Source organism: Dromiciops gliroides, chromosome 3 (assembly GCF_019393635.1).
Source record: "Dromiciops gliroides isolate mDroGli1 chromosome 3, mDroGli1.pri, whole genome shotgun sequence".
NCBI classification, from domain to species: Eukaryota; Metazoa; Chordata; class Mammalia; order Microbiotheria; family Microbiotheriidae; genus Dromiciops; species Dromiciops gliroides.
In genome coordinates, this window is record NC_057863.1 from 371,315,491 (window position 1) to 371,340,964 (window position 25,474).

General features: G+C 34.8%; 1 protein-coding gene across 1 annotated transcript in view; it reads left to right on the top strand.

Annotated features, from left to right (window-relative positions):
* Positions 1-25,474, top strand: part of LRP1B (LDL receptor related protein 1B) — a 2,279,180-nt gene that overhangs the window by 2,160,129 nt on the left and 93,577 nt on the right. The window contains 2 exon segments of the mRNA XM_043994810.1: positions 3,050-3,175; positions 11,331-11,495. Coding sequence (XP_043850745.1) covers positions 3,050-3,175; positions 11,331-11,495 — 291 coding nt within the window.

The window sequence follows — 25,474 nt, forward strand, 5'->3', positions numbered from 1 at the left end:
CCTGGGAAGGTAAGTGCTATTATTGCCCTCATTTCACAGTTGAGGAAACTGAAAAAAAATAGAAACAGATTAAATGACTTGCTTAGGGTCACGCAGCTAGTAAGTTTCTGAAAATGGATTTGAATTCAGATGTTTCTGTCTCCAGGCCAAGTATCTGTGTTACCTACCTGCAAATGAGACAACTTTTTCCCACTTATTCAGTTCTAAAACAAACTACTTATCCCCACATACTGCCTCCCAACCTTGCAGTCACCTTAAGTACTTTCTTCTCCTATACTCTCCAAAAATAATCAATCACTAAGCTTATTAATTCAACTTCCACAATATCTATTGTTTCTAATACCTTCTCTTCACTTGGAGTCAATCTTACCTCCTCTCACCCAGACTGTTAAGTGCTTGGGACACTTAAAAGCACTGCTACAGCTTTCCAAATGCAATATGGCCTACTCTCTTTCAACTATTCTGGCTCTATCTTTATTATCTGGTACCTTAATTATTTCCCTGCTTCCAATATCTTTGCTTTCTAGTCTAGTGTCTATATAGCTGTCAAAAAAACCTTCTTAAAGCCTGTGATTGACCATGTCACTTCCCAGCTCAAAAAAATCATGGATCCTTATTTCTTCTTTGATAAATTACATACTTTCAACTCTGGGCTTTAAGTCCATGTATGATCACAATACAACCTATTTTTTCCATGCTTAATTAATATTATTTCTCTTCATGAACTCTGCATCCAGTTAAACTGTTTTACTGGCTGCTTCTTAAATTGATAACCTAGTCCTATTTCTATGTATTCCTTTCTTACCTCCAACTCTTAGAAACCTTAGTTACTTCCACAGTTCAGATACCACTTCTCATCAAAGCCTTTCATGATTCTATCAATCATTAGACTTGCCCCCCATTCAAATTACCTCCTATTTACTTATGTGGGCATATATTTTATCTCCCATTGGTCCCAATAAAATAAAAGTTCCTGGGGCAGAGCCAAGATGGCAGAGGAAAGACATTAAACTCACAGAGCTCAAAAATAAAAATTCCTTGAAAGCTTTCATAATTGTCTTCATATCCCTCATACCTAGCTCATTATGTTCTTCAATAAATGATTTTTAAATTTTAATTAATATTCATAATCTTATGGCTGCATTTTCCAAAAAAACTTTTATAATCCTAAAATATGCAAGAGAAATTTTTTGGAATTTTATTCTACTGAAACAAATGGTTATTTATAATACATAAATGATGAACACAGCTAAATCTGGTATTTTATGTACATTTGGGGCGACTTTGTGATGATAAAACTGTGGTTTTATTTATATATATATACACACATATATGTACTTCATAAGTATTTCAGAAAGATGAAAAAGCATGTGTTTTTGGTCAGTAATTATTAATGCTTTCAAAATGGATTTAATAATATGTTCTATAATTTTGCTGAGTATTAGCAAATTGATCTACAATTTTCAGCATTCACTTTCCCCCTTTTTGCAAGTTGTGGCAATGTTTATCCAATATTCATCCAAGTGTATTTTCAGTACTTCTCCCATTTTCAATAATTTCTCAAAAATTATTGATATTGCCTGATTACATCTATAAATGTTTCTTTTTCTCTATTAATACTCAATAATACTCAAGAGACAAAGATTTAGGCCCCTGGAGATTCCAGTTCATTTAAAACATTTAGGTGTCCTTTGATTGTCCCCCTAACATATCTTGGGTTTCAATTTTAATCTTAAGGGAGTTCAGATAATGTCTTGTTGGTATGCTGAATACAGGCATATAAAAGAGTCCCAAAGCATTTTAGCAAAAAGGAATCATCATAGTTTTAAAAATATATGCATTAGTTTAATAGAATTCATCTTCAAAACAAAGGATATAAAAGAAAAATAGCTCATATTTGTATCCCCAGCACTTAACATGGTGTTTGACACATAGTGTTTATTTAGTGTTTTTTTTATTTATTAATGGATTCATTCATTCATTCAGTGTGTATTGACTAACCAAAAGGAAATTAATTTCAGCACAATATGCTGTTATCAGGGCAACCTGGAAGTTGCAGAGTAGCTGCTATTCTGCATTGGCAGAAAGTTTCTTCATTATGTATTACCTAATCAAAGAAATCACATGAATGCAGGTACCCATGCACAAAATTATTACCTGAAACAGAATTTTTTGTGAAGACTAGAACATTTGCTACTTCTCAACCAGCAGGAGATGAGGTAGTCAGTGATCCTTAATGATACCACTTCTTGCAAATCAATTATAATCTATGTTCTGATACAAAAGATATGCCCTAACATATAAAATATGTTCCCTAAACACCTATGGGTATAGTGCTTGAATACTGTTTCCAATAGGAAGCATATCAGTATCTTAGCTATCTTGCCAGGCTCCCTTTCCTTCTCAGACTAATGAATTGTAAGATACATTCTATGTAGGATCATAGAATTACAAAAATAACAGAGCTGAGGAGTACCTAAGAATAACCTAGTCCAGTTTTGCCTGAGCAGGAATCCCTATACCTAAGATATATCCCAAGGAGCTCTTTGGCAATATATACAGAAGGCAACTGGATAGGGATCAGATTAAAAAAATATCCACCTGGAAAGAAAAAAAATGTTAAATATTGTTCCACTAATAAACAATTTTTGATGTACTGATTCTTTTTAAGGGAAGAAAATACTCAGATTTTTAACTATGCAAATAATTGTGACAAGTAATTTTATTTGGCTAAAGCTTCATGCTGAAGAGAAATGATTTGGCTAGTTAGCTTTGCTCCACTTGCCAACTGCCTTGCAAATGTGTGCAATTAGTCACAAAGAACAGCAAGAAAGTTTGGGTAACTCCAGAAAAATCCATACCCACTATGGCAAAAAAGTAACCAGTAAATCTTATATTGACGCTTTCTCTTGAAATATGATGCACAGCATAACTTTTGAAATATACCAGAAGAGATTTAAAGTGGCTATATTTAAACTTCAGTGAAATGTTATCACAAACTAAAGTAATTATATTCATGCATATTTTGTTTTATTTTGTTTTCATTCAGTACCCAATCCATGTTTGGATTTAACGTGTGAATTCCTCTGTTTACTTAATCCTTCTGGGGCTACCTGTGTATGCCCAGAAGGGAAATCTTTGATTAATGGAACCTGCAATGATGAGAGCCTATTAGGTAGGTATATTGTAGTCTTTGGAAAAATAATGCATTTTAAGATGAATTAATCAGTTAATAAAATAAAGGAAAATACCATAAAAACTCAGTCATCAATTTAAAATTCTTGTTATGAGTGGCTCTCAAGTGCTGATGTTTAATAACATTAATTTTTCTTTTTCAGTGTTTCTATTTCCTGTCAACTCATTTCATATTTATTTAACTGGCATTTATGCACATTTAATATGAGCACAAATGTACTACAAAAATTAGTGGCATAAACTGCAACAAGAAGAGTTTTAGTAGGCCTTGTGTGAAACTTATTTTTAGATTGTAAGGAAGGTAAACTCCAAGAACAAATCTGGAAGGTTTACCTAAGGGGCAAATGGAGTGGGGGGTGGGAGGGAAATTATAGTTGCTTGTACGTGTTAATTTCTTTCTGGGCCAAAAAAGAGTGTCAAAATGTTCTCTTAATACTGTCCATAATGTGTTTTGATTGGTGGCAAGAGATCAACTCAAATGTTTGTGACAGTTTGTTGGGAGTGTAAGATAAGTTGCTCTGAGAACAGAATGTGAACCAAGAGTTTAATTTGTGGTCAAAGTAATTAAAGTGATGCAGGAAGTAATGGAGTGAGTAAGAATAGAGTATAATTCAGATAGTGTAAAAGTTATGACCTGTACAGAAAGAAAGCAAAAGGTGCTGTATATTCTGGATCCTAATACACTATTCATAGAATGATTCTAGTATTGAGGGAATTATGATGGAGGATGCTTTACAGATGACAAATGTTTGAATGGCACAGTTCTGAGATCTTAGTCATTTCCACTCAGCAAAAGAAAATTCCTAGGAGCATACAGACTTGAAGCATAAACATTGTTTTGACAAAATTTTTCATTCTTATGAGAAAAAAATAAAGGAAATATATGGGTTATTTAATACTATGCATGAGTAGATTTTAAACAAGTTGAATGACTAGGGACTATGAGTAGCCAGTAATGGGCAGATGTCAACTTTGAAGGTTATCTCCAGTACATAGATGGAATGCTTGATAAATTTGCTTGTTACACTAAGCTTGGGAGGAGTCATAAGTTACATGTTAGATGATAGAATTTAAATCTAAGAAAATTTAAAGGGGGTGTCACAATGGTCAGAATTAAAGAAGGTGAAATTTTCTGTAGATAAATGTAAAGTCTTATACTGAGGTTCAAAAAAACAAACTTCAAAAAAAAAAAGCTTGTGGAAGCATAATTTGACAAACTATTCCATGAAAACATTTTTGGGGTTTTAGTCAATTGTAAAGATTCTATATGATTCAACAGGATAACTTGGTAACCAAAAGAGCTAGCACTCTCCTAGATCCAAACAATGATCAGTTCTGGGGACGAATTTAAGAAAGACATAATCATGAATAATATGTCCAAAAGATAGTAGAAAGAATGATAAAACATCTACAGAATCTGCTATTATAAGTTTACTTGAAGAAATCAGGCATGTTTACTCCAGAAAAGAGAAACTTGGATGAAACAGAATGAGAGGATTTCAAGATTTTATGGCCTGTGATATGAAAGAGGGATTATATTTGGTCTGCTTTGCCCCAGAGGGAAGAACTAAGAGTAATATGTAAAGTGGACAGATTTAGGTTTGATCTAAGGGAAATTGCCTAGCCATTGTAGCTGAATAAAAAATACAAGGCATGCTTTGGAAGGTAGTGAGTACGTTCTCACTGGATGTCATCAAACAGAGGCTGGATGACCAATAGTTGGAGATCACAAAACATCAGCATTGCAAGAGACACTAATGGATTATACTGGGATTCCCAAGACCTCTACTTAAGTAGTTGTACTTCCACATTAATAGAAGGCTTGGCAATGCTCCTCCGCAAGAATTCTTAAAGGAATGCCAAGAATTTCCCTTAATCAAACACAGATTTTAGTATTCTGTGAAAAGCAGAATATCAATATTAAGGACCATCATTGCTTCATGTCACTTCAAATTCTAGCCATTCTAGGAAAGGCAAAATTTAGAAAAATATTAAATGTAAAGTGTTATTAGGGGGCAGCTAGGTGGCACAGTGGTTAAAGCACTGGCCTTGGATTCAGGAGGACCTGAGTTCAAATCCAGCCTTGGACACTTGACACTTGCTAGCTGTGTGACCCTGGGCAAGTCACTTGACACTCATTGCCCTACCAAACAAAAAAAGGATTATTAGTTAAATCATGAAAAGATTTTTCTTACTTCTTGAAAGCATTCACTATAGTTGTATTCAGTAGCAAATTTCTGTGGAGCATTGAAAATATGATTGTTACTTACTAAAATTGTATTTGCATACAGCTTTTACCAAACATAGCTAGAAGTATTAAATAAATGATTTCTCATAATGATGATACTTAATGTTAGGCATATTCGTTATTTTTGTTAAGTCATTTCAGTAGTATCTGACTTTTCATGACCTTTTCAGGATTTTCTTGACAAAGATTCTGGAGTGGTTTGTCATTTCCTTCCCCAGCTCATTTTATAAATGAGAAAACTGAAGCAAATAGAGTTAAGTGACTTGCCCAGGGTCACATAGCTAAGAAGGGTCTGAGGCCAGATTTTAACTCCTTCATGATTTGAGGCCCAGCACTCTATACACTGTGCCACCTAGCTTCCCCATTCATTATATTACCTTTCCTAAAGTAAGCTCTGTCACTTTGAAATAGGCAAAAAAAAAAAAAAGGAAGAAAAGAAAGGGAGGAAGGAAGGACGGAAGGGAGGAAGGAAAGGAAAGAAAGAAGGGAGAAACATTTATCTCTCATCACACACACACATACACACACACACACACACCCCACATCCAGTTTCAAAGTGCTTTACTCTCAACAGTTGAGGCTGAGGATTTATACTGTCTGGTTGCCAGATTAATAGAATGAGTGATTTAGAACAACTTCCCTAACTGGTAGAGTGGCCAGAACCCTCCTATCACAGGAGGCTCAAAGTTCATACTTGCCATTAAAGAAAATACTAAATTTAATAAATTTAAATGATTTAGATTGTCTTCTATCCATGTGCTTTTTATAAGAGACAGAGCTTGAACTTCTTGAATTCAAAATCAAAGTATGTGAATTTTAGAATTATTGATTGAACAGATCAATAGAAATTAATTTTCCTCATCATTAAAATTTTACATAATCAAGTTTTACATCTCATTATAATCACCCACCTTTCTCTAGTTGCTATTGTTAACTGATTAGCCCATTCAATATTACTAATACTCATGCAAGGAATTTGAATTTCAAATTTTATTCATTCTTAGAAAAATGTTCATCTGCTCTCTCCTAGAGTTGATTATAATTGCTGGAGCTGATCTTTGGGGGTAATTTGGTTATTGACAAAAGCAGCCTTGTTTTTTCATCACAGAAGCATTACTACAGTTTGTAGATGAATATAATGCCACTTTCATTTCATCAGACAGTGCTATATTTTTAAATTTCCCTTTGCTTAATGTTACACATCATAGAAAAGAACATGTACCAACATGTAGAAATTTTAAACTTCAATATAGTTCAATATCACCAAACTGCAGTTAAATATGAATGCTTCCTTAATTATAATACCAACATGGATAATAATACCCTAGCTCTAAAATGTTTCCCTTTTAAACAGCCCTAAGTAGTTATTGCATATTAGATAATTTCTTACTGCATGAGTTAGAAATATGTGGTGAATATTAACTCTTACAATATTAATAAATCACTGCTTCAGTGGATATCCCCCTCTTCCTGATCTACTTAGTAGAATATGGTTCTCAGTTGGTTTTATTCTCCCTGTGAGTTACTTAGGGGGTAGGTAAAAAAACAAAATACTTGTCACTTATATCTGCTTATTAGGAAAAAAAATGGACTCATCTACATAACAGGATAATTTACATCTCTCTTTGGTAATGAATGATATCAGCAGATATTTGTAAAGAATCTCAGTCTATAAAACCAACTAAAGAATAATTTTAAGTATACCAAACACGATCTCTGTTCCTGCTAGTTACCACAGTGCACCTATATAGCAGGGTGATTGGATAGACTGTCGTTTCCAATTCTCAAAACCATCTTCATTGTAATGTTAGAAATAGCCCTTCTGTAACTTGAGTAGTATCAATAAATTGAACAATTGGATTCATTAATAATAATTAATATGCAACTTTATTTCTAATGCCTCATTCATGCATAGGGTTGTATAGATATATTGCAGTGAATAACAATCAAAATAAAGTGTTCAAGAACATTGAATTCTACTCATATGTACAGACCTGGCAGTAGCAGAAGGCATAAGCTACTGACTTTCTACAAAATGCTTGGGTTTTTGCTTTTTTCCCACCAAACTACATCAACTTCCTTTAAAGAAAGCATTATAGTTCATGGCTGCAAACATGGCAGCAGCACAATTTGTAGAATAATTCCAAGCAATTGTTTTCCTGAATCAAACTGAATGCAAATTGCTCAAAATGATGACTTTACTCAATGGCATGAACAGAATGGCTAGAATTTCTAGTTTTTCTTTTTTTCCTCTTTCTTTACTAATGCATTCCCAAGTACTTATAATTATTACTAATACTAATACTTTGCATATGTTGAGTCAGTCAGGCAACAAACATTCATCAAGCATCTTACTATGGGCCAGCATAGAGGCAGCTAAGTGGCTCAGTGGATAGAGTTCTAGACCTGAAGTCAGGAAGACAAGTTCAAATCTGGCCTCAGATACTTGCTAGCTATGTGACCCTAGGTGAGTCACTTAACCTCTGTTTACCTTAATCCACTAAAGGAAAAAATGGTGAAGCACCACAGTATCTTTGCCAAGAAAACCCCATGGACAGAATTGGCATGATATTGATCACAAGGTCATGAAGAGTCAGACACAAACAGATGACTAAACAACAACAACAACAATGTACCAGTCACTGTGCTAAGTGTAGAGAATGCAACAAATAAACAAACAAACAAAAAAAGGCAACAGGCAATTCTGGCAATCACAGTATAATGGAGGATACAACATGTAAATAACATGTACAGACCAGCCAAATACAAGATAAACTGGATATAATCAGAGAAGGAAGTCAGTGGACTTAAGGGGGAATCAAAAAAGGCTTCCTATTGAAGAAAGGATTTTATCTAGGACTAGAAGGAAGCAAGTTAAGCTAAGAGCTAAAGATGAGGTAGGAAAGCATTCCAGGAATGGGGGATGGCCAATGAACATGCCTGGAGTCAGGAGATTCAGTGTCTTGTGGGAAGGAAAGCAAGGCGATCAGTGTCACTGAATCATGGAGTATAAGGAGGGAAATAAGAAGCCTGGAAAGGTAGAAAGAGTATATGGAAAAATACTTTATTATTTATCATTTATTAATATTGCTTGGATGTTGCTTTATGTGGATAGAAAAGTCTAACCCAAAAGCTTACTGTAGCATTCAGGCTGACCTTAGAGATGCTCTTGGAATAGCTATAAGGAATACATAGATCCCACCCAGTGCTTGTTTTGAGTCTACTCAGATCTTGTTTTTGATCCACCCAAAGCTCATGTTTTGGGTTGCACCTAAAGGCCCCAATAAATTTCTTTCTAAAACTATTTCAGATCTTAGATTTCATTATCATGGCTCACAAGACCAGGTTCTGAAGAGCTTTGAAAGCCAAACAGAGGCATTTATATTCGATCCTGGCGGTAATAGGAAACCACTGAAGTTGATTGGATAGGAAGATGATATGGTTAGATCTGTGCTTTAGGAAATTGATAATTGAGTGGAGGGTGGACTAGAGTGGGAAGGCACTTACTTAAGGCAGGGAGACTACCCAGTAAGCTATTGTGTGAGATGATGAGGGCCTGAAACAAAGTAGTAATAGTCAAAGGAGAGAAGGGGACATATACAACAGATAGACAGTCTTTATACTTGGTAGAGCTTTGGTATTCATTATCCCTTTTTATCATAATAACACATCCCATTCTGTAAGATGCATGACACTGTGGATAGTGCATTGGACATAGGAAGGCCTAGATCTAAATCACAACTCTGCTATATAGTGGCTGTGGAAAAGTCACTGAACCTCACTTTCCTCATTTGTAAAACTGGAGATAATATCTGTAGCATCTATCTCACATGGGTTGATGAAGTTCAAATAAGGTTATTCATGTAAGTGCTCTATGAACTTTAAGGAGCTATGTAACAGTACTTGTACTAGTACTGGAGTAGGTATTATTATCCTCCCTTTAAGTATAATAAAATTGAATCTAAGATGGGCAAGGGACTTGCCCAAGATCACATAGCTAGTAAGTAGCAGAACTAGGTCTCAAAACCAGCTCTCTGTCCCTGGTACACGTTTGGTTCTTAATAAATGCATATTGATTGGTTGTTTGATTCTGACTCAAAGTTTAATGCTCTCTGAAAATTTACCATACTCACTTTGCAGTTACAGGTAAAAGAATTTCCTGAAACTGTATTGTCAACATAGATGTTGAAGCAATTTAAAATAGTCCTAATTCTTTTCAAAATTTGTGACTACAGCTAGGTGGTACAGTGGAGAGAGCACTGGATCTGGAGTCAGGAAGACCTCAGATGCTTACTAGCTGTGCAAATTTGGGCAAGCCACTTAACCCCCTTTGCCTCAGTTTCCTCATCTGTAAAATGAGCTGGAGAAGGAAATGGCAAACCACTCTAGTATCTTTGCCAAGAAAACTCCAAATGGGATAACAAAGAGTTAGATATGGCTGAAATGACTTAATAACGACAAAAATAGATAATAATACACCTTTCTAACATACTTTAAATTTTCTAAGGCACATGCCTCCCAACTTTCTGTTGGGCAAGTTACTTTAACTGTCTTTTCTGTGCAATTGAGGCAATTGGACTAGGTGACTTTGGAGGTCCATTCTATTTCTAGCCCTGTGATCTTAGCACCTATTAGCAACTCTGTGAAGCAGGGAATGGAAATATGATCATCTCTACTTTCCAAATGAGAAAACAGAAGTTCAGAAAAGTTAATTACCTGATTCACATTAACAGAGCTAATTAGTGCATGAGCTGGGATTTGCATTCAGATCTCCTGATTCCATGTCTAGGATTCTGATTTACTATTTGGTAATATTGCTTTATGTAAATGTTATCCTATTCTATAGCTCTATTAACTTTTCTGTCATAATAGATGGATCTTAATGACAAGCAATTAGTCTCAAAAAAAAATCCTTTAAATATCTTCTCTTTCATTAAACTACTCATTGAATATGCTTGAAACAGTCATATGTCATTACAGTATTTTCTATTGATTTTTCTCTGCTTTTATTAAAGAGGCTAGCTGTTGATGAGATAGTCTATCCTATTCTTGAATAATTTATCAAGGTTAGAAAACCTTTTATCTTGAAAAATCATCATACGTTCTTTGCTTAACATTTTAATAAATGATAAAGCTGCAAAATAAAACAACTCAGAACAGAAAAGATCAAAGGATTTCTTTGGTATATATAAAACAACTCTTCAAATTAGAGGTTCTTAGGTTTGGAAGGGCCCTGAGTGGTCACTTAGTCCAAATTCCTGTCCAAAGTATGCAGCCATTCACAAAATCTCTTTTTATTTTTAAGTGACGCAATTGGGGTTAAGTGACTTGCCCAGGGTCACACAGCTTGTAAGTGTTAAGTGTCTGAGGCCGGATTTGAACTCAGGTACTCCTGACTCCAGGGCCGGTCCTCTATCCACTGCACCACCTAGCTGCCCCCACAAAATCTCTTACAAGTGGTCCTCCAGCCTTTCTTAGAATACATTTTAGGCCAAGGAACTCATAACCTCATAATTCAATTGAATCAATTTTTTTCCTCAAATGGTCACTTTTTTATATATTGAACTGAAAATGTTATGCCTAGTTGTTCTCTACCTGTGGTTCTGGTTCTAAAGGCATAAAACAAAAGTATTCCTTCTTCCACATGACAGCATTTAAGTTATTTAGAGACAATCATCCTGGCCTCTCTATTTCTTTTCTTCTCTAGATTGAATAACATTATAATCTACCTGAATATCCAAAATGCTAACTTGTATTTCATTTTTGTCTTGTGTCCAAATAATTAACCAAAACAAAATCAGAGTCCTACCTGTGGAATTTTTTTAATTACCTGATGTCTTCACTCATTCAGTGAATTTATATATTTGTATGTGTTTTTTTTAAATAGATGATTCATGTAAATTGACTTGTGAAAATGGAGGAAGGTGCATTATAAATGAGAAGGGAGATCTAAGATGTCATTGTTGGCCCAGTTATTCTGGAGAAAGATGTGAAACCAATCATTGTACTAACTACTGCCAGAATGGAGGAACTTGCATAGCATCTGCTCTTGGTAAATATTATCTTCACCTTTTTATTTTCCTACTAGTGAAAACCCTATAGAAAATGTTACATATTTGAAGCAGATTGTAATTCTTCACCCTGCTGTAAGAATAGATTGTTCCAAACATAATCTCCAATTTGGACAACTGAAATTAATTTAATTTATTGCCTTGGTTGCTGCTTCAATCTATTGAAATTTAAATCACATAATAATGAAATTAAACTACAATTGATAATGATTATAACTTAATTATACTCTGATAATAGCTTGAACATTTATCAGGAAATCTATTATACTCTTTCTGCTAATACAAAATTGTGAAGAAATTAACATTTAACATACTATGACAAATCCCACATTTGGGAAATAGAACATTACTACATTCCAACTTATACTAGACATATGTCTATATTAGATAGAAAAATTTTAGATATTGTACATGTTTCACAAAAACATTGTCTAAGGAAAAAAATTGAATGGTAAATTATGATTCCTTTTTTATTCATAAGAGAGGCAACACAGCATAGTATAAATCTAGCATTGAAGGCAGGAAAACTTGGATCCAAGACTTGCCTTTAACAAATACTCACTATAATCCTGGGCAAGTTATATAATCTGTCAGTACTGTATGAAACTTTCTAAAACTATAACTTGCAGAGAAAGAACAAATTCATATTGGTAGATAGAAGTTTCTCACTAGGAAGTCCCAATGAAATCAGAGTTTAACCTATTTCTTATAATGCACAACTCACTGAAAGAGTCTAATAGGTACATTTTTTCATTTAAAAAAATCCACAGGCTTCAAATAGTATATTCTAATCTGTGTGTTTTCTATAATGTTAGTTGACCTATAATTAATTGATAAAGCTTAATACCTCAGTAAAAGAAAGTTTTGAATTTGAATAAAATAATAAAATGAAAAAAGCCATTGCAAGTGCTTTTATTCAGCACAGAGTAAGTTGTAGGTAAAGTATGACTAGTTATATTTCATGATGCTGTTGGAGACATCTATTATTTGAATTGGATTATAGTCATCTTTTATTCAATGTACAATTAGTATACTATGACAAAGTAACACACAAAGTGAAGTACACCCGCATTTTTATTTTAAGGAGCATAAATATTTCTCCTTGAGAGGTAATTTTCCTCAGGCTATGGTCATATTTACAAGTTATTCATATAAGGAGAGTTCTAAGAGAATCTTTAGATGATCAGTAATTAGAATTTGAGAGATAATTTGGCTATTTTAGTTTTTCAAATTTTTAAATCATATTATATGCCTGGAAATCTAGAATTAGAGATAGGACTCTTAGAGGTCATCTAGTCAAACACCTTCATTTTCTAGTTGAGGAAACTTAAGCAGAGGTCTCCTTACTTCAATTCTAGTTCTTTTTCCCTCCCATTACACCACTAATCCAATCATAAAATAATAAAGTTAAAACTGGAAAGGACCTTGGATGCCATCTAGTCCAGCCCTCAATCCATGATGCTCAAACAGAAATGATCCCCATGTTTACCCATATAATTGTGACCTAGAATAAATCTACTTTTTGAGAGACATCAATTTCTAAATCCATGACTAGAGATATAATCACTATAATATTTTAAAGTCAATCTGTTATAAGCAATGGTATAGTACATCATCTAAATTGCTTTCTTTAATTCTAATCTCTAAAGAACCTACTTAATTCCAATAGCAATTTCCCATGTTAAATTTTAACTGGGTTTCAGAATTTTTGAGCTACATAGTTGAATAAATATATTCCAGAAATGTACTTAAAATTCCTTGGTGGACAAAAATTACAAAAGAAATGAGTGCACAAAAGGAAACCAACCAGGGGTAGGTTGATGCATGTGTAGTTTATGCTCTTCTACCATCTAATAATTAATAATAATGTGATAGGCAATTAAGTCATTTGGAAAGCATTTTTCACTTTTTAAATTGTGATTTCATAAAAGCATTGTTCAGTATTATAGGTTGTAGAACCTCATTATCTGCACACAAATGTTAATTTGTTAAACAAATCCCAGTGGCAATTCATGGATTTATTCATTGTTGGTTTACTTACAGTTAAGCCTTTTGGCAAATTCCTATGTGGACACTATATAACTAGGGTTTGGGGCAGCTTTAATTAAAATTTATAAGTTTATGACAGTTGTATAGAACTATAATAATTGAACAAAGAAAATGTCACCAGTTAATTAAAAGCACACATCTGAGAGACATAATTAAAATTTCTTATGTAGGAATGAAAGTTTCCTGCTACACAAGGTGTTAGTTTTGCAGTAATTACCATTAACAATAAATTATCACAAAAGATATGTAACCAGTTTCATATACAATGGCAAGTAGCAAAGGGAAATAATTGAATATATTGAAAACATCAACAAAGGTCCATGTAGTTCAATTTCATAAACCTTTCTTAGGAGGATACTTACAATAGACTGGGCATTTGACAAGAATAATTTGAAACTAGTGAAAGATTTAATGCTTCTATCACCTCATTAAAAACACTGAGTAAATAGCAAATATAAATTTGCAATGTATTTCTAATTTTCTAATGTTTTGTTTTTTCATGGACATTCTTCATTTTAAAAAATTCACATCAAAACTGGCCTATGAGAGTGGAACAACAAATGAAATTTTAAAAAGACTTGTTAAATTAGCAGTGGGGAAGATAGGAGAGAGGCTTTTCTGTTCTCCCAGAATCTAGTCTCTGTTCCTAAGGAAGTTGTTGTTCAGTTGTTTAGTCATGTATGACTCTTCATGACCCCATGTATTAGGACCCAATTCACATTTGGGGTTTTCTAGGCAAAGATATTGGAGTTGTTCATTTGTCATTTCCTTCTCCAGCTCATTTTACAGATGAGGAAACAGAGGCAAACAAGGTTAAATGATTTGCCTAGGGTCAGTAAGTATCTAAGGCCAGATATGAAGTCATGTCTTCCTAATTCCAGGCCCAGTCCTTCATCCACCTCTTCCACCTACATTGGATAAGGAAGAATTAGAAGCAGCATTACTGACCAGATAAAGTGTTGGTACAGTTGGGCATGCAGTAATTAAACGATCAATACTTGGTGAATGAATTAAGAAAAGACAATAAGAAAAAGAAGACTGAATGAAGGCCCCTATCAAAACAATTCTGCTATCACCACTGTGTGTTATAGCAATAGAAACTCAATCTAGAGATATGATAGGAGAATGAAAATAGATACCAGTGGAGGGGAAAAGAATAGAATACTGTTTACAGGAAGAAAGAAGTCTCATACCATAGTCAGGGTAAGAAATGAAACCTTTATGATGGTGCTCTTGTTGCCATTTCTGTTGAATCACACTTTAGGTTAAGATGCCTCAAAGCAAGTTAGGGAGGAAAGGAGAAAAGTCAAGAGAGAAGGCCATTTCTTGGACATCATCCAAAGACTAGGACAATTGTCCTAATATCCCCTGAGGTGAGATAAGCCCTAGAACATTGATATTCTATGTTCATCAAAAATGGGACTCTCCTAAAGTAGAATCATAGGATTTAGGTTTGGAAGTAGCTCAAGAGTACCAGGAGTTCTTTGGATTTGTTTTCATGTCATTGACCCCTTTGGAAGTCTAGTGAAGCCTATAGAGCCATCTTGGAATGATTTTTAAATAAATAAAATAGGATTGCAAAGGAAACCCATTATATTAAAGTAGTTATTAAAGTATAGTTCTTTAGAGTTCAGTTTAAGAATACCTGAATTATAGGGGCAGCTAGGTGGCGCAGTGGATTCAGGAGGACCTGAGTTCAAAGTTGATCTCTTACTAGCTGTGTGACCCTGGACAAATCACTTAACCCTAATTGTCCCTCAAAAAAAAAAAAAGAATACCTGAATTGTAGCCTAATTCCTTATTTTATAGATGAGGAAATTGGGGCTCAGAGAAATAAGGGGATGGCAAGTAGAAGTGCCAAATTGTGAGGCAGAATATTGTCTCCAAATTTAGTGTTCTTTCTACTATAACCAGCCTCTTCTTATGCCTTCATAAAAGTTTATATAAATAGTCACTCTTTGATTTAATTATTTCTTTCACTTTTTATTAATAAGCTCATAATGATTGGCAATTTGCCCTTAACTTTTAGTCTTAGAGAGTTATTCTATCAATTGTTCTTCTGTTTCTGCTCCAAATCTTCCAAGGTTTCTATGAATCCATCTCTATTGTCAATAGCATTCCATTATGTCCATATATCATAGTCATTCCCTAGTTGATAGGTGCCCCTTTAGTGTCCAGTTCTATATCACTACCAAAAGAGCTATTATAAATAGATTGTATGTAGTCTTTCTTGGATCAGTTCAGTGTACAGGCCTAGTAGAGGCACTGAAGCCTTTGGTCTTTCACTACTTTTTTGCTATGCCACACTAAACAATAGATTTAGTCAAATTTACAGCTTTTTTTATTTGCCTCATCTAATGAAGTGAGTAACCACTTACATCCAAGGAAAATATCAGGTTGGCTATTTTCCAAGTATTTTTAAAAAGTGGGTATCAACCTATACCTATACCTTACCTTCTCAAATTTATGAGATCATTTCATTGCATAAAGTGCAGTTCCAAGCTTGACAATTACCAGAAGCACACAATTCAATTACAAAGTAGAACTCCAAAGGATCTTGCCAGACCTGAGACCTATTTCAAATAGGCTTCTATCCCTGTTGCAGTTTTACACATACTTATAAGCAGAAATACTGCACTGTTCCCTCTTAACTACAGACATCAGCAAACCATTGCCTATGGCAATGTGCTTCATTTATCTTTGTATTGCCAGCTGAAACATTTCTATGAGAGTCACTTCTGGTAAATAAAGGCTCTTAAGGAAATAGCCCTTTTAACATCAACCAGTATGAATGCCCAATATCTTAGGGGTCCAAGTAAGGTACAATGAGCAGGAAGCAAATAAAAACAACAAAGAATGCCTTTGCATCCAAATGTCCTTGATCAGGGAAGGATATTTTGTAGAAAAACAATCCTGGATTTTCTTTTTTTATAATAATCCACCTCTCTTTATTAGCTATATATACTCACAAACCCATGGTCAAATCTTAACTTGCCTCGACAGGGACAAAACCTGTGACCCTGTCTTGTTAACCCTACATTCAGGACTAGTACAGTGAAATAAATAGCCTACTAGATATGTTAAACCGTTTTGAGGATCATTTTTACAATTGAATTTTGATAACACATTCTTATAAGGCTTTAAGGTTTATAAAGACCTTTCATCATAGTAAGCCTGGGAGTGATATAGGACACATATTCTTTTCCCCATTTTACTAATGTGGAAACTGAGGGTAAAAAAGCTAAATGGATATGTCCATGGTCACATAAATGATAGAGCTGGGATATGTCTGAGGCATGTGTATGAGCTAGTAACTGTCTGAGGCTCAATTTGAATTTAGAAAGATGAATCTTCCTGACTTCAGGCTGGGCACTGTATTGACTGTGTCACCTAGCTCTGCTTAGGAAGGGAGTTATCATCGGGGGAAGCTAGGTGGCACAGTGGATAAAGCACTGGTCCTAGATTCAGGAGGACCTGAGTTCAAATCCAACCCCAGACACTTGACACTTGCTAGCTGTGTGACCCTGGGCAAGTCACTTAACCCTCATTGCCCCCCACCCCCCCAAAAAAGGAAGGCGTTATCAGCCAATTACTTTATACCTTGTCTACTTCCTAGATGTTACACACAAACTATTTTGAGTTATTTTTCAAGGTTGTACTACAAAGAAGCTCAGGGATAGATCAGGGCACAAAATATTTTTTAAAAAGGAAAATTCAGATTTATCAATTAGTCCTTGAATTATTATTGGGAATGAGGCCCTATTATTTCTTAGTTTTCCTCCTCCTCCTCCCTTTTAAATTCTGTTCAGTATATTCCAGATATTGTCTTTGAGATTTTAAATTTATTTTTCTCTCTCTTAGATGTGCTCTCCTAGAAGTCACAGGATCCAAGTTGTATAGGCCACCTACCTCATACCTAAACAAAATTCCTCTTTTACAACATACTTGACAGTGGTCATCCAGAATTGGCTTGAAACTGTCTAGCAAAAAACAAACAAAAAACCCCAATAGCAATAACAAGAACTTCACAAAGCAGTTAATTCAAGTTCTGTATTGTTCTGGTTGTTAGGAAGTATTCTGTAGATCAAACCAAATTTTTCTCTTTGCATCTCTCCTATGCTGCCAGCACTCTCTCACATGACTGCCCTTCCAGTACTAACAGATATGAATCACATCTTCTCTTTGGTTTTCAGTGCTTTTGATTTTCCAGATAAATGTTTCTTTACCAGCCCTTATCAGGTATTCTCTGTCTCTGAATGAAAACCCATATTTTAAGTTAGTTCCCTACTTCATAAAATAAAGCAGCATCTAAGTCTCCTTCTTATCTTCCCCTCATTATTCACAGAACAGCCTGTAGATATATTATCAGATCCAGGACAAGGGAATAGATAATGACTGGAGCTCATCATATTTGGATGAGCTTATTTATGCTACAGGGCTACTGGGGTTGGAGGCAGGAGACATTCTATATCAGCCCTCCACTACTTTAGAAGGAATATTGTAGTTCTTCATTTCTCCAGAATGGCAAATATGACTAAGGCATTTTCCAGAAACCCTTTAAATATGGTAAAATTCTGGTGATTTATTATCAAATGAATAATCAAGATCATAACTGACCTCAGAAACTTGCTACCTCTGTGACCCTAGACAAGTCACTTTCCTCATCTGTAAAGTGAGCTGGAGAAGGAAATGGCAAACCAGTCCAGTATCTTTGCCAAGAAAACCCGAAATGTGGTCAAAAAGAGTTGTATATGACTAAAAATGACTGAACAACAACAAAATCAAGACCACTTGATAGGTGATTGGACCTTTCCTGGGTGCTCTTTAGAAAAAAAAAATTAAACTCTCAAGGGAAGCCTTTTCCTTTTTTTTTCAATATCTCTACCCAAATCCCATATCCTTAAACATGTCACCCATAAATGCCTGAGCAAGGGTTGTGAGAGAAATGGTTAATAACCAATATCTGGGGGAGATTCAGCGTTCTTCTTCCAAATTCCTGATTTTAAAAAAGTTCAGCCTCTTGAAGAACATTAGTAATAATGAAACTGAATTAACCCTCCTGATCTTGGTCAGACCCTACCCAATCTTATAAGGAATTTAATGTAAGGTGAGTAAGCCCATTGTGTTCTACTCAAGCTTGGGTGAACACAGATAGTTTTGTCTAGATAGTGGAAAGCTGGGAGGGATCTAGTATAGAGATAGTTTCTCTGTCCAAGGTAGACATGATGTCACCTTCAGCCTCTCATTGAACACCTACTCTCCCAAGGGTACATAAACTGTGATTCCTGCTGCCATGATTGTCTTTGGTCTAAGAGAGATGGCCACATGACCATCCTTCTATTAATAACCTGTTAGCCTTATTAATGAAATTATTAAATTACCCAGATGCTATGCCTCTCAAACCTTTTTAGTCATAACACTTGGAATATTTAAAATGATTTGTATATGTCATAGAAGGTATATTCCCTGTGAACAATCAGTGGACATAGATTTTTTAAGAATTTACAATGTGATAGGCATTGTGTTAGGCATTGGGAATATAAAGACAAAAAAACCAGAAGTGTCTTCCCTCAAGGAGCTTACATTCTAATTACATTCTATCAAGGGAGACTATCTTACATATATAAGTAAATACATTTAAAATGTATACAAAATAAGCAGAATATAATGGGCAAGGGAACTTGCAGGGCAAGGGTCAGACAAAGCTTTGATTAGAAGGAAGTGTTTGAGATGGATTTTGAAGTAAATCAGGAATTACACTCTAGGTATGGAGGAAATGGTACAAAAATCATAAGGTAGGAGATGGACTATTATGTGTGAGGAATAGCAAGAAGACCTGTTAGGCATTACTCTAGAATGTAAGAGGGAGAGTAATGTTTGGAAAAGATGAAAAGGGGGCACCTAGGTGGCACGGTCGATAAAGCACCAGCCCTGGATTCAGGAGGACCTGAGTTCAAATCCAGGCTCAGACACTTGATACTTACTAGCTGGGCAAGTTACTTAACCTTCATTGCCCCACAAAAATAAAAAGAATGAATTTGTACCACTAACTGCACACTAGAGTGCCTCCTTCTCATAAGAAGGAAATAAAAGAGCCTTTGTCACATCACTTCTGAGTTCCTGAGAATTATTGAGAAAGGATTGTTTTGCCTCACACCCCACATCTTATTAGAAGACGTATTTGACTTAAAATAAGATGAATAAAATTCAGTTAGAACTGGAACTATTCCCATATGGTAAAATTCTCAATTTATCTGAAGCCCATCTACTAGCATTTCAATATCAGACCATTATTATCAATACTCATTTTTACATGGTGACTGAGAAGCCAGATAGTTCCCCAAATTTAAAAAGAACCTGGGACAGTTAGGTGGCGCAGTGGATAAAGCACTGGCCCTGGATTCAGGAGGACCTGAGTTCAAATCTGGCCTCAGACACCTGACACTTACTAACTGTATGACCCTGGGCAAGTCATTTAACCCTCATTGCTCCACAAAAAAAAAAAAAAAAAAAAAAAAAAAAAAAAAAGGAAAAGATGAAAAGGTAGGTGGGTAGGTGGTAGCCAAGTATTGAAGGACCTTAACTGCCAAAAAGAAGATATATTTAATCCTAGAGGCCACAGGGAGTAACATAGTCAGATATGAGCTTTAAGAAAACCATTTGGCAGCTGTGTGGAGGATGGACTGGGAAGAGAATTTACTTGAGGCAGGGAGACCTATCAGGAGGCTATTGAAATAATTCAAGTAAGAGGTGATGAGGAGCAGAATAAGTTTGGTAACCATGGGGATATTGAGAAGAGGATGCATGTGAGAATTGTTGTGTAGGTAAACATAACAAGATCTGGCAACTGACTGTATATATGAGATGAGGAATTGAATATAACATCAAAGTTGTAAAGCTGGATGTGGCCTTGCAACTCTATTTTCAATTTTTTTCTTCCTCTCTTTTGCTCTATTCATTCAACAAACAAGTGTTAAGTTCCACAATGTACTAAGCACTTTTATTTTTAAATTTTATTTCTTTTAAAAAAATTTATTACTTTAATTATTGTTTAGCAATGCAGTCTAATCAGCTGAATCTTTGCTGTGGGCTACAGTAAATGTCAGATTTGACTCAGTCAGGAAGCATAACTGGAGATACTCCACAGTAAACTTCATATTCCAAGATCCCAAAATATGCTACCTAACAAATCCCACAAATTTCTTTGTCAAAATGAATACTAAGGTATTAGAGTACATTTACCAATACCCCTACCAGGCTATTAATTTATTTTGTGAAATTAAAGATAGTGTTGCTGAGAAGTGTGCTTTCAGTAACCCCTCAAGTTCATCTTACTCTCCTTAGTTGAAACATGGCCAGTGATATATTTTCATTAGGACAGATACTTAGAATGCTGAACTGACAGGAATTCACAGCATATTCCTAATCATAACATTTTATCTTATTCATTTCAAGATAGAAACTACGTTCTCCTTTGTCTGAATCTCAGAAAGCTGACTATAGTTAAAAAAAAAATCTTCAATATGCCCCAAGGCATATAATACAGGATCTATTCAAGATTAAGGGTAAAGTTTTTAGTTATTTATAATAAAATGGTGTTGCCCTTTGTACCCAATTAATAAAATTCTCTCTTTCATTCAGAGAATGGTCATTATAATAGGTATCAGTCAGCAGGTAAATGGTATGCAACCTTTCAACATGAATAAATATCATTACTCTGTCAAAATAGTCAACGAGAATTTATTGCACATTTACCATGTGCCAGGCTCTATATTGGAGATACAAAGAAAAGGCAAGATTCTATACTAGATAAAACACAATAGCATGCAAATCCAAAAGAATGCATCTGCTAAGAATACTATATTTTACCAGAGTGCCCCATGGCATACATACTTAATAATACTATTTCAGGAAATATTCATAACTAAATTGTTAAACACAATAAGCTTGCCAAACTGTTATACTTCTTTATGACTCCAGGGAGTCTGATATAGCTTGGGCAGTCTGCACGAATGGTAGCTAGATCATTCTAGGAACATCTGATCATGAATTTGGCACACCTTGATCATCTGGAGAAAGTCTGCTTATCAGTGAGAGCAACAGAAGCCTGAAATTATTATTCAGTTATGTCATTGTGTAGATGGACCAGATAACATTGGTTCAACTGGAAGTTGTGGTCAATTCAATTCAACAAACATTTATTGAACATTTAATATGTGCAAGCCTTGTGGTCAGAGCAATTCTTAAACACTGTCATTCATTTTTAGACAAAAACTGCATGCCCTTTCTGGGATAATTTGAAGACTGAATTGACTGACTGATATTCATGGTGAAGATAAAAATATTTCAAACTCTCAGCAATCACAACCCTGGCTAGAAATGAATAATGAACTTTCCAGAAGTATAAATAGATTCTGACCCATAATTTGAAACATGTCAGAATATATTAGCTAGAATCCGGGGAGGAATCGGATAAACTTCACAGTTCTTTCTCCCTTTTTTGGTGTCAGACTTTGCTGAATAGAGCTCTGTAATCTTTGAGATACTTAAGACGACCCGACAGCTGTAGTCAACTTGCTGAAATTATGTCTAAATGAGTACTCAGTTTCAGTCTTGGAAAACATTATATTAAGTATAAAAGCAGCAAAATAAATCTCTCCAACAAAAAGAAAGCATTAAGAACTTGCATTACTCTGAGCTGAATCCAGAGACAGGTTTTGCCAGCCTGTAGAGTCTAGCATAATTTTTACAATGCAAAATATGCAGTAGATAAGTAATATAGCTAAATTCTGTGCTTCAAATTGCTTTGGTCTCCATAGCCTCAGAGGAGTGGTTCTCAGGGACTCAGGGGAAGAGGATCTTCTGGAAAAGAGGGAATCCAAAATTAGAGAAACAAAAAGATAAGATTTAAGAAGAGGAAGAGAAGACTGACATAGGTTAATCAATTTAGCTCTAAAAAGAACAACCCCCTCATTTTACACTTGAGAAAACTGAGTCCCAGAGGTAAAGTGATTAAACTAAGGTCACACAGTCTGGATTTGAATCCAGATCCTCTGAATATGGATCCATTATTCATTCCACACTCCAAAACACCTTTCCTTGTTCAAATTTATAGATTTTCAGAAGTAAAGAATTTTCATGATGAAAGTTTGGCCCAAGAAAACAGTTTCAACAGTTGCTATGATTTTAAAAAGTCATTTCTTAGTAGATCAAATCTTATGACAGTGAGTAATTCAGTTAACCAGTACCAAATTAAACTAGAAGAGCAGTATTGTTTGTATGGACATAACAAGTTGTTACGAATTTAAATGAATTCCTTCAGAGGAGCATACAAATGATGGTCCCCAAATTATGTATCTATCTCATGCAAAGAATTAACATGGCCCATGCCTCAATGCTGCCTACATAAGAAATTAATTTTTGTAACTAACTCAATTTTGTTAGCTCTGCAAAAGCATGTGTAAAAAAAACTGTCATCATTTGACCATCCAAAAAGAGCTTGAAAAATATGTTCTTCATACATTTAAGTTACAGTGTTTCATTCCGAAGTGAATGGACTAAAATTAATTATTAGAATCTGCTCCCAAATTTTCTGCTTATTTTAAATAAGATAAAAAATGTTGAAGGGATCTGACGAGCTAACAGCATCCTATCACTACCACACTACAAGGTCATGGTACTGTCACTTTTTTAATTCAACTTCTTTTGTTGTTATTGTTGTTATTATTTTTAGTCATATCTGACTCTTCATGACCCCATTTGGGGTTTTGTTGGCAAAGATACTAGTATTATTTGCCATTTCCTTCTCCACTTCATTTTTCAGGTGAGAAAACTGAGGTAAATAGGGATAAGTGACTTCCCCTGGTCACACAGATAGTAAGCATCTGAGGCCAAATTTGAATTCAGAAAGAGGAATTTTCTTGACTTCAGACCCAGCATTCTATCTACTAAACCACCCTTCAACTCCTTATTTACATAGAAATAATAATATATAACTTCTAAGAAAATGACAATGAGCCAACAATGTATGTATACACACATACATAGTATATACACATATACATAGTACATACACATACATGCATGCTATTTATATTCAAGTATATGTGTATATGTGTGTATTCATACATATGTCTACATATACACATACACATAAATGTGTGTATATGTATGGATAGATAGACATATATATCCTGTTCATATTTAGTTATATATTTTTTATTCTGAACCCCCCAAAAAAACTTTCACTGAGTCACAGCATTATAGGCAAATTGGTGATTTTGACCTCCCTCTCCTCTTATGCAAACATTTTTTAAAAAATTATTTCTACATTATCTATCTCCTTTCAGAAGGGCACTATATTTTATAAATCAGTAGACAAACTTTATTAAGCAATCTGTGCCAGGTACTGGAAATACAAATACAAGCAAAAAATCCATTCCCTCCCCTCAAGTAGCTTACATCCTAATGATGAAGAAAAAAAATCTCTCTCTCTCTCTCTCTCTCTCTCTCTCTATATATATATATATATATATATATATATATATATATATGTATGTATGTATTTTTTTTTGTGAGGCAATTGGGGTTAAGTGACTTGCCCAGGGTCACATAGCTAGTAAGTGTCAAGGGTCTGAGGCTAGATTTGAACTCAGGTACTCCTGAATCCAGGGCCTGTGCTCTATCCACTGCACCACCTAGCTGCCCCAAGAAAATATATTAAAGGAAGCTGAAAGGAGGGTAGAGAAGATAACCCAAGGTAGGGGCATTATGGAGAAGTATGGAGGGGTACATCATGATGGGAAAGGAAGACTATATATTAATGTGCTAATACTTTTAACCAAATTAAATCTGCATCTCTACTCTCCAAACAAAAGAAAAATAAAGATGGCATTTCATGCCAAATGTACATTTTATTTCTTACTTTGTTTTACAAATTATGCCCAGGGTCCACTGAGGAAAAGCTGAGTGGAGAGCACTTGTAATTATTTGAATAATTCAAGAAAAAAATATAAAAAGTATAAGTTTTTCTGAGATAAATAATTGAATCAAGATTTTAATTGAATTGTCTGGGTAATTAATTATAATTTTGTCTTGCCTATCTAGACAAGGTCACCAATAAACCATGTATATGATGCCCTTTTTTGCTTGGAGCCCAGTTTGCGGGGAAGCCAGGAGGGCAACTTATTAGTAGGAACAGACATAATCAAATCTCAAATGTAGACTTAAGGGAAATGAACTAAGAAAGGCAAAACTAGAATCTGCTTTCATTCCTCCCCTTTCAGGCTAACTTACCCTTTATCTCAGCAAATTCTATCTAGGCAGTCAGCTCCCCATTTCTCTGATATGAATGACTACTATAAACCTATGCATTAGTGATTCTAACATTGTATTTTCTTCTTAAAATGTAGCAATAGCATTCAACTACCTACCTAAGGAGGCTTTTATAAATGAACATAATAATACATGTTAGGGTAGATGCTGAGAGTGCCTTGAAAATATTAGCTCAAGCACATTCCATAATTCTGCAACAGATGGTTCATTTCCCATCAGCAAACAAAGGATCTGCAATATCATCACACATTCTTTCAAAGTGGATATTCTCCTGAATAGAAAGGTTTCTCCTTGTCAAGAAAAAAATAATGTCTTTCTATTCAATGTAAAAGAAAGAAAGAAGAGATTTTTCAATAGAATTTGGCTGAAAACTTAGATGAAGCATATGCCAGACAACCACCCAGTCAATCTGTACTAGTTTAAAGCCAGCTGTAGATGGAATACAAGCGCATCATTTTTTTTTCTGTGAAAGGGGGGGGAAGGGGGGAGGGAATGAAACTACCCCCTGGCAACATGTGCTTCTATATTTGTCTTGAACTATTATTTTCTCATATTAGGTTTTTTCTATTAAAAAAAG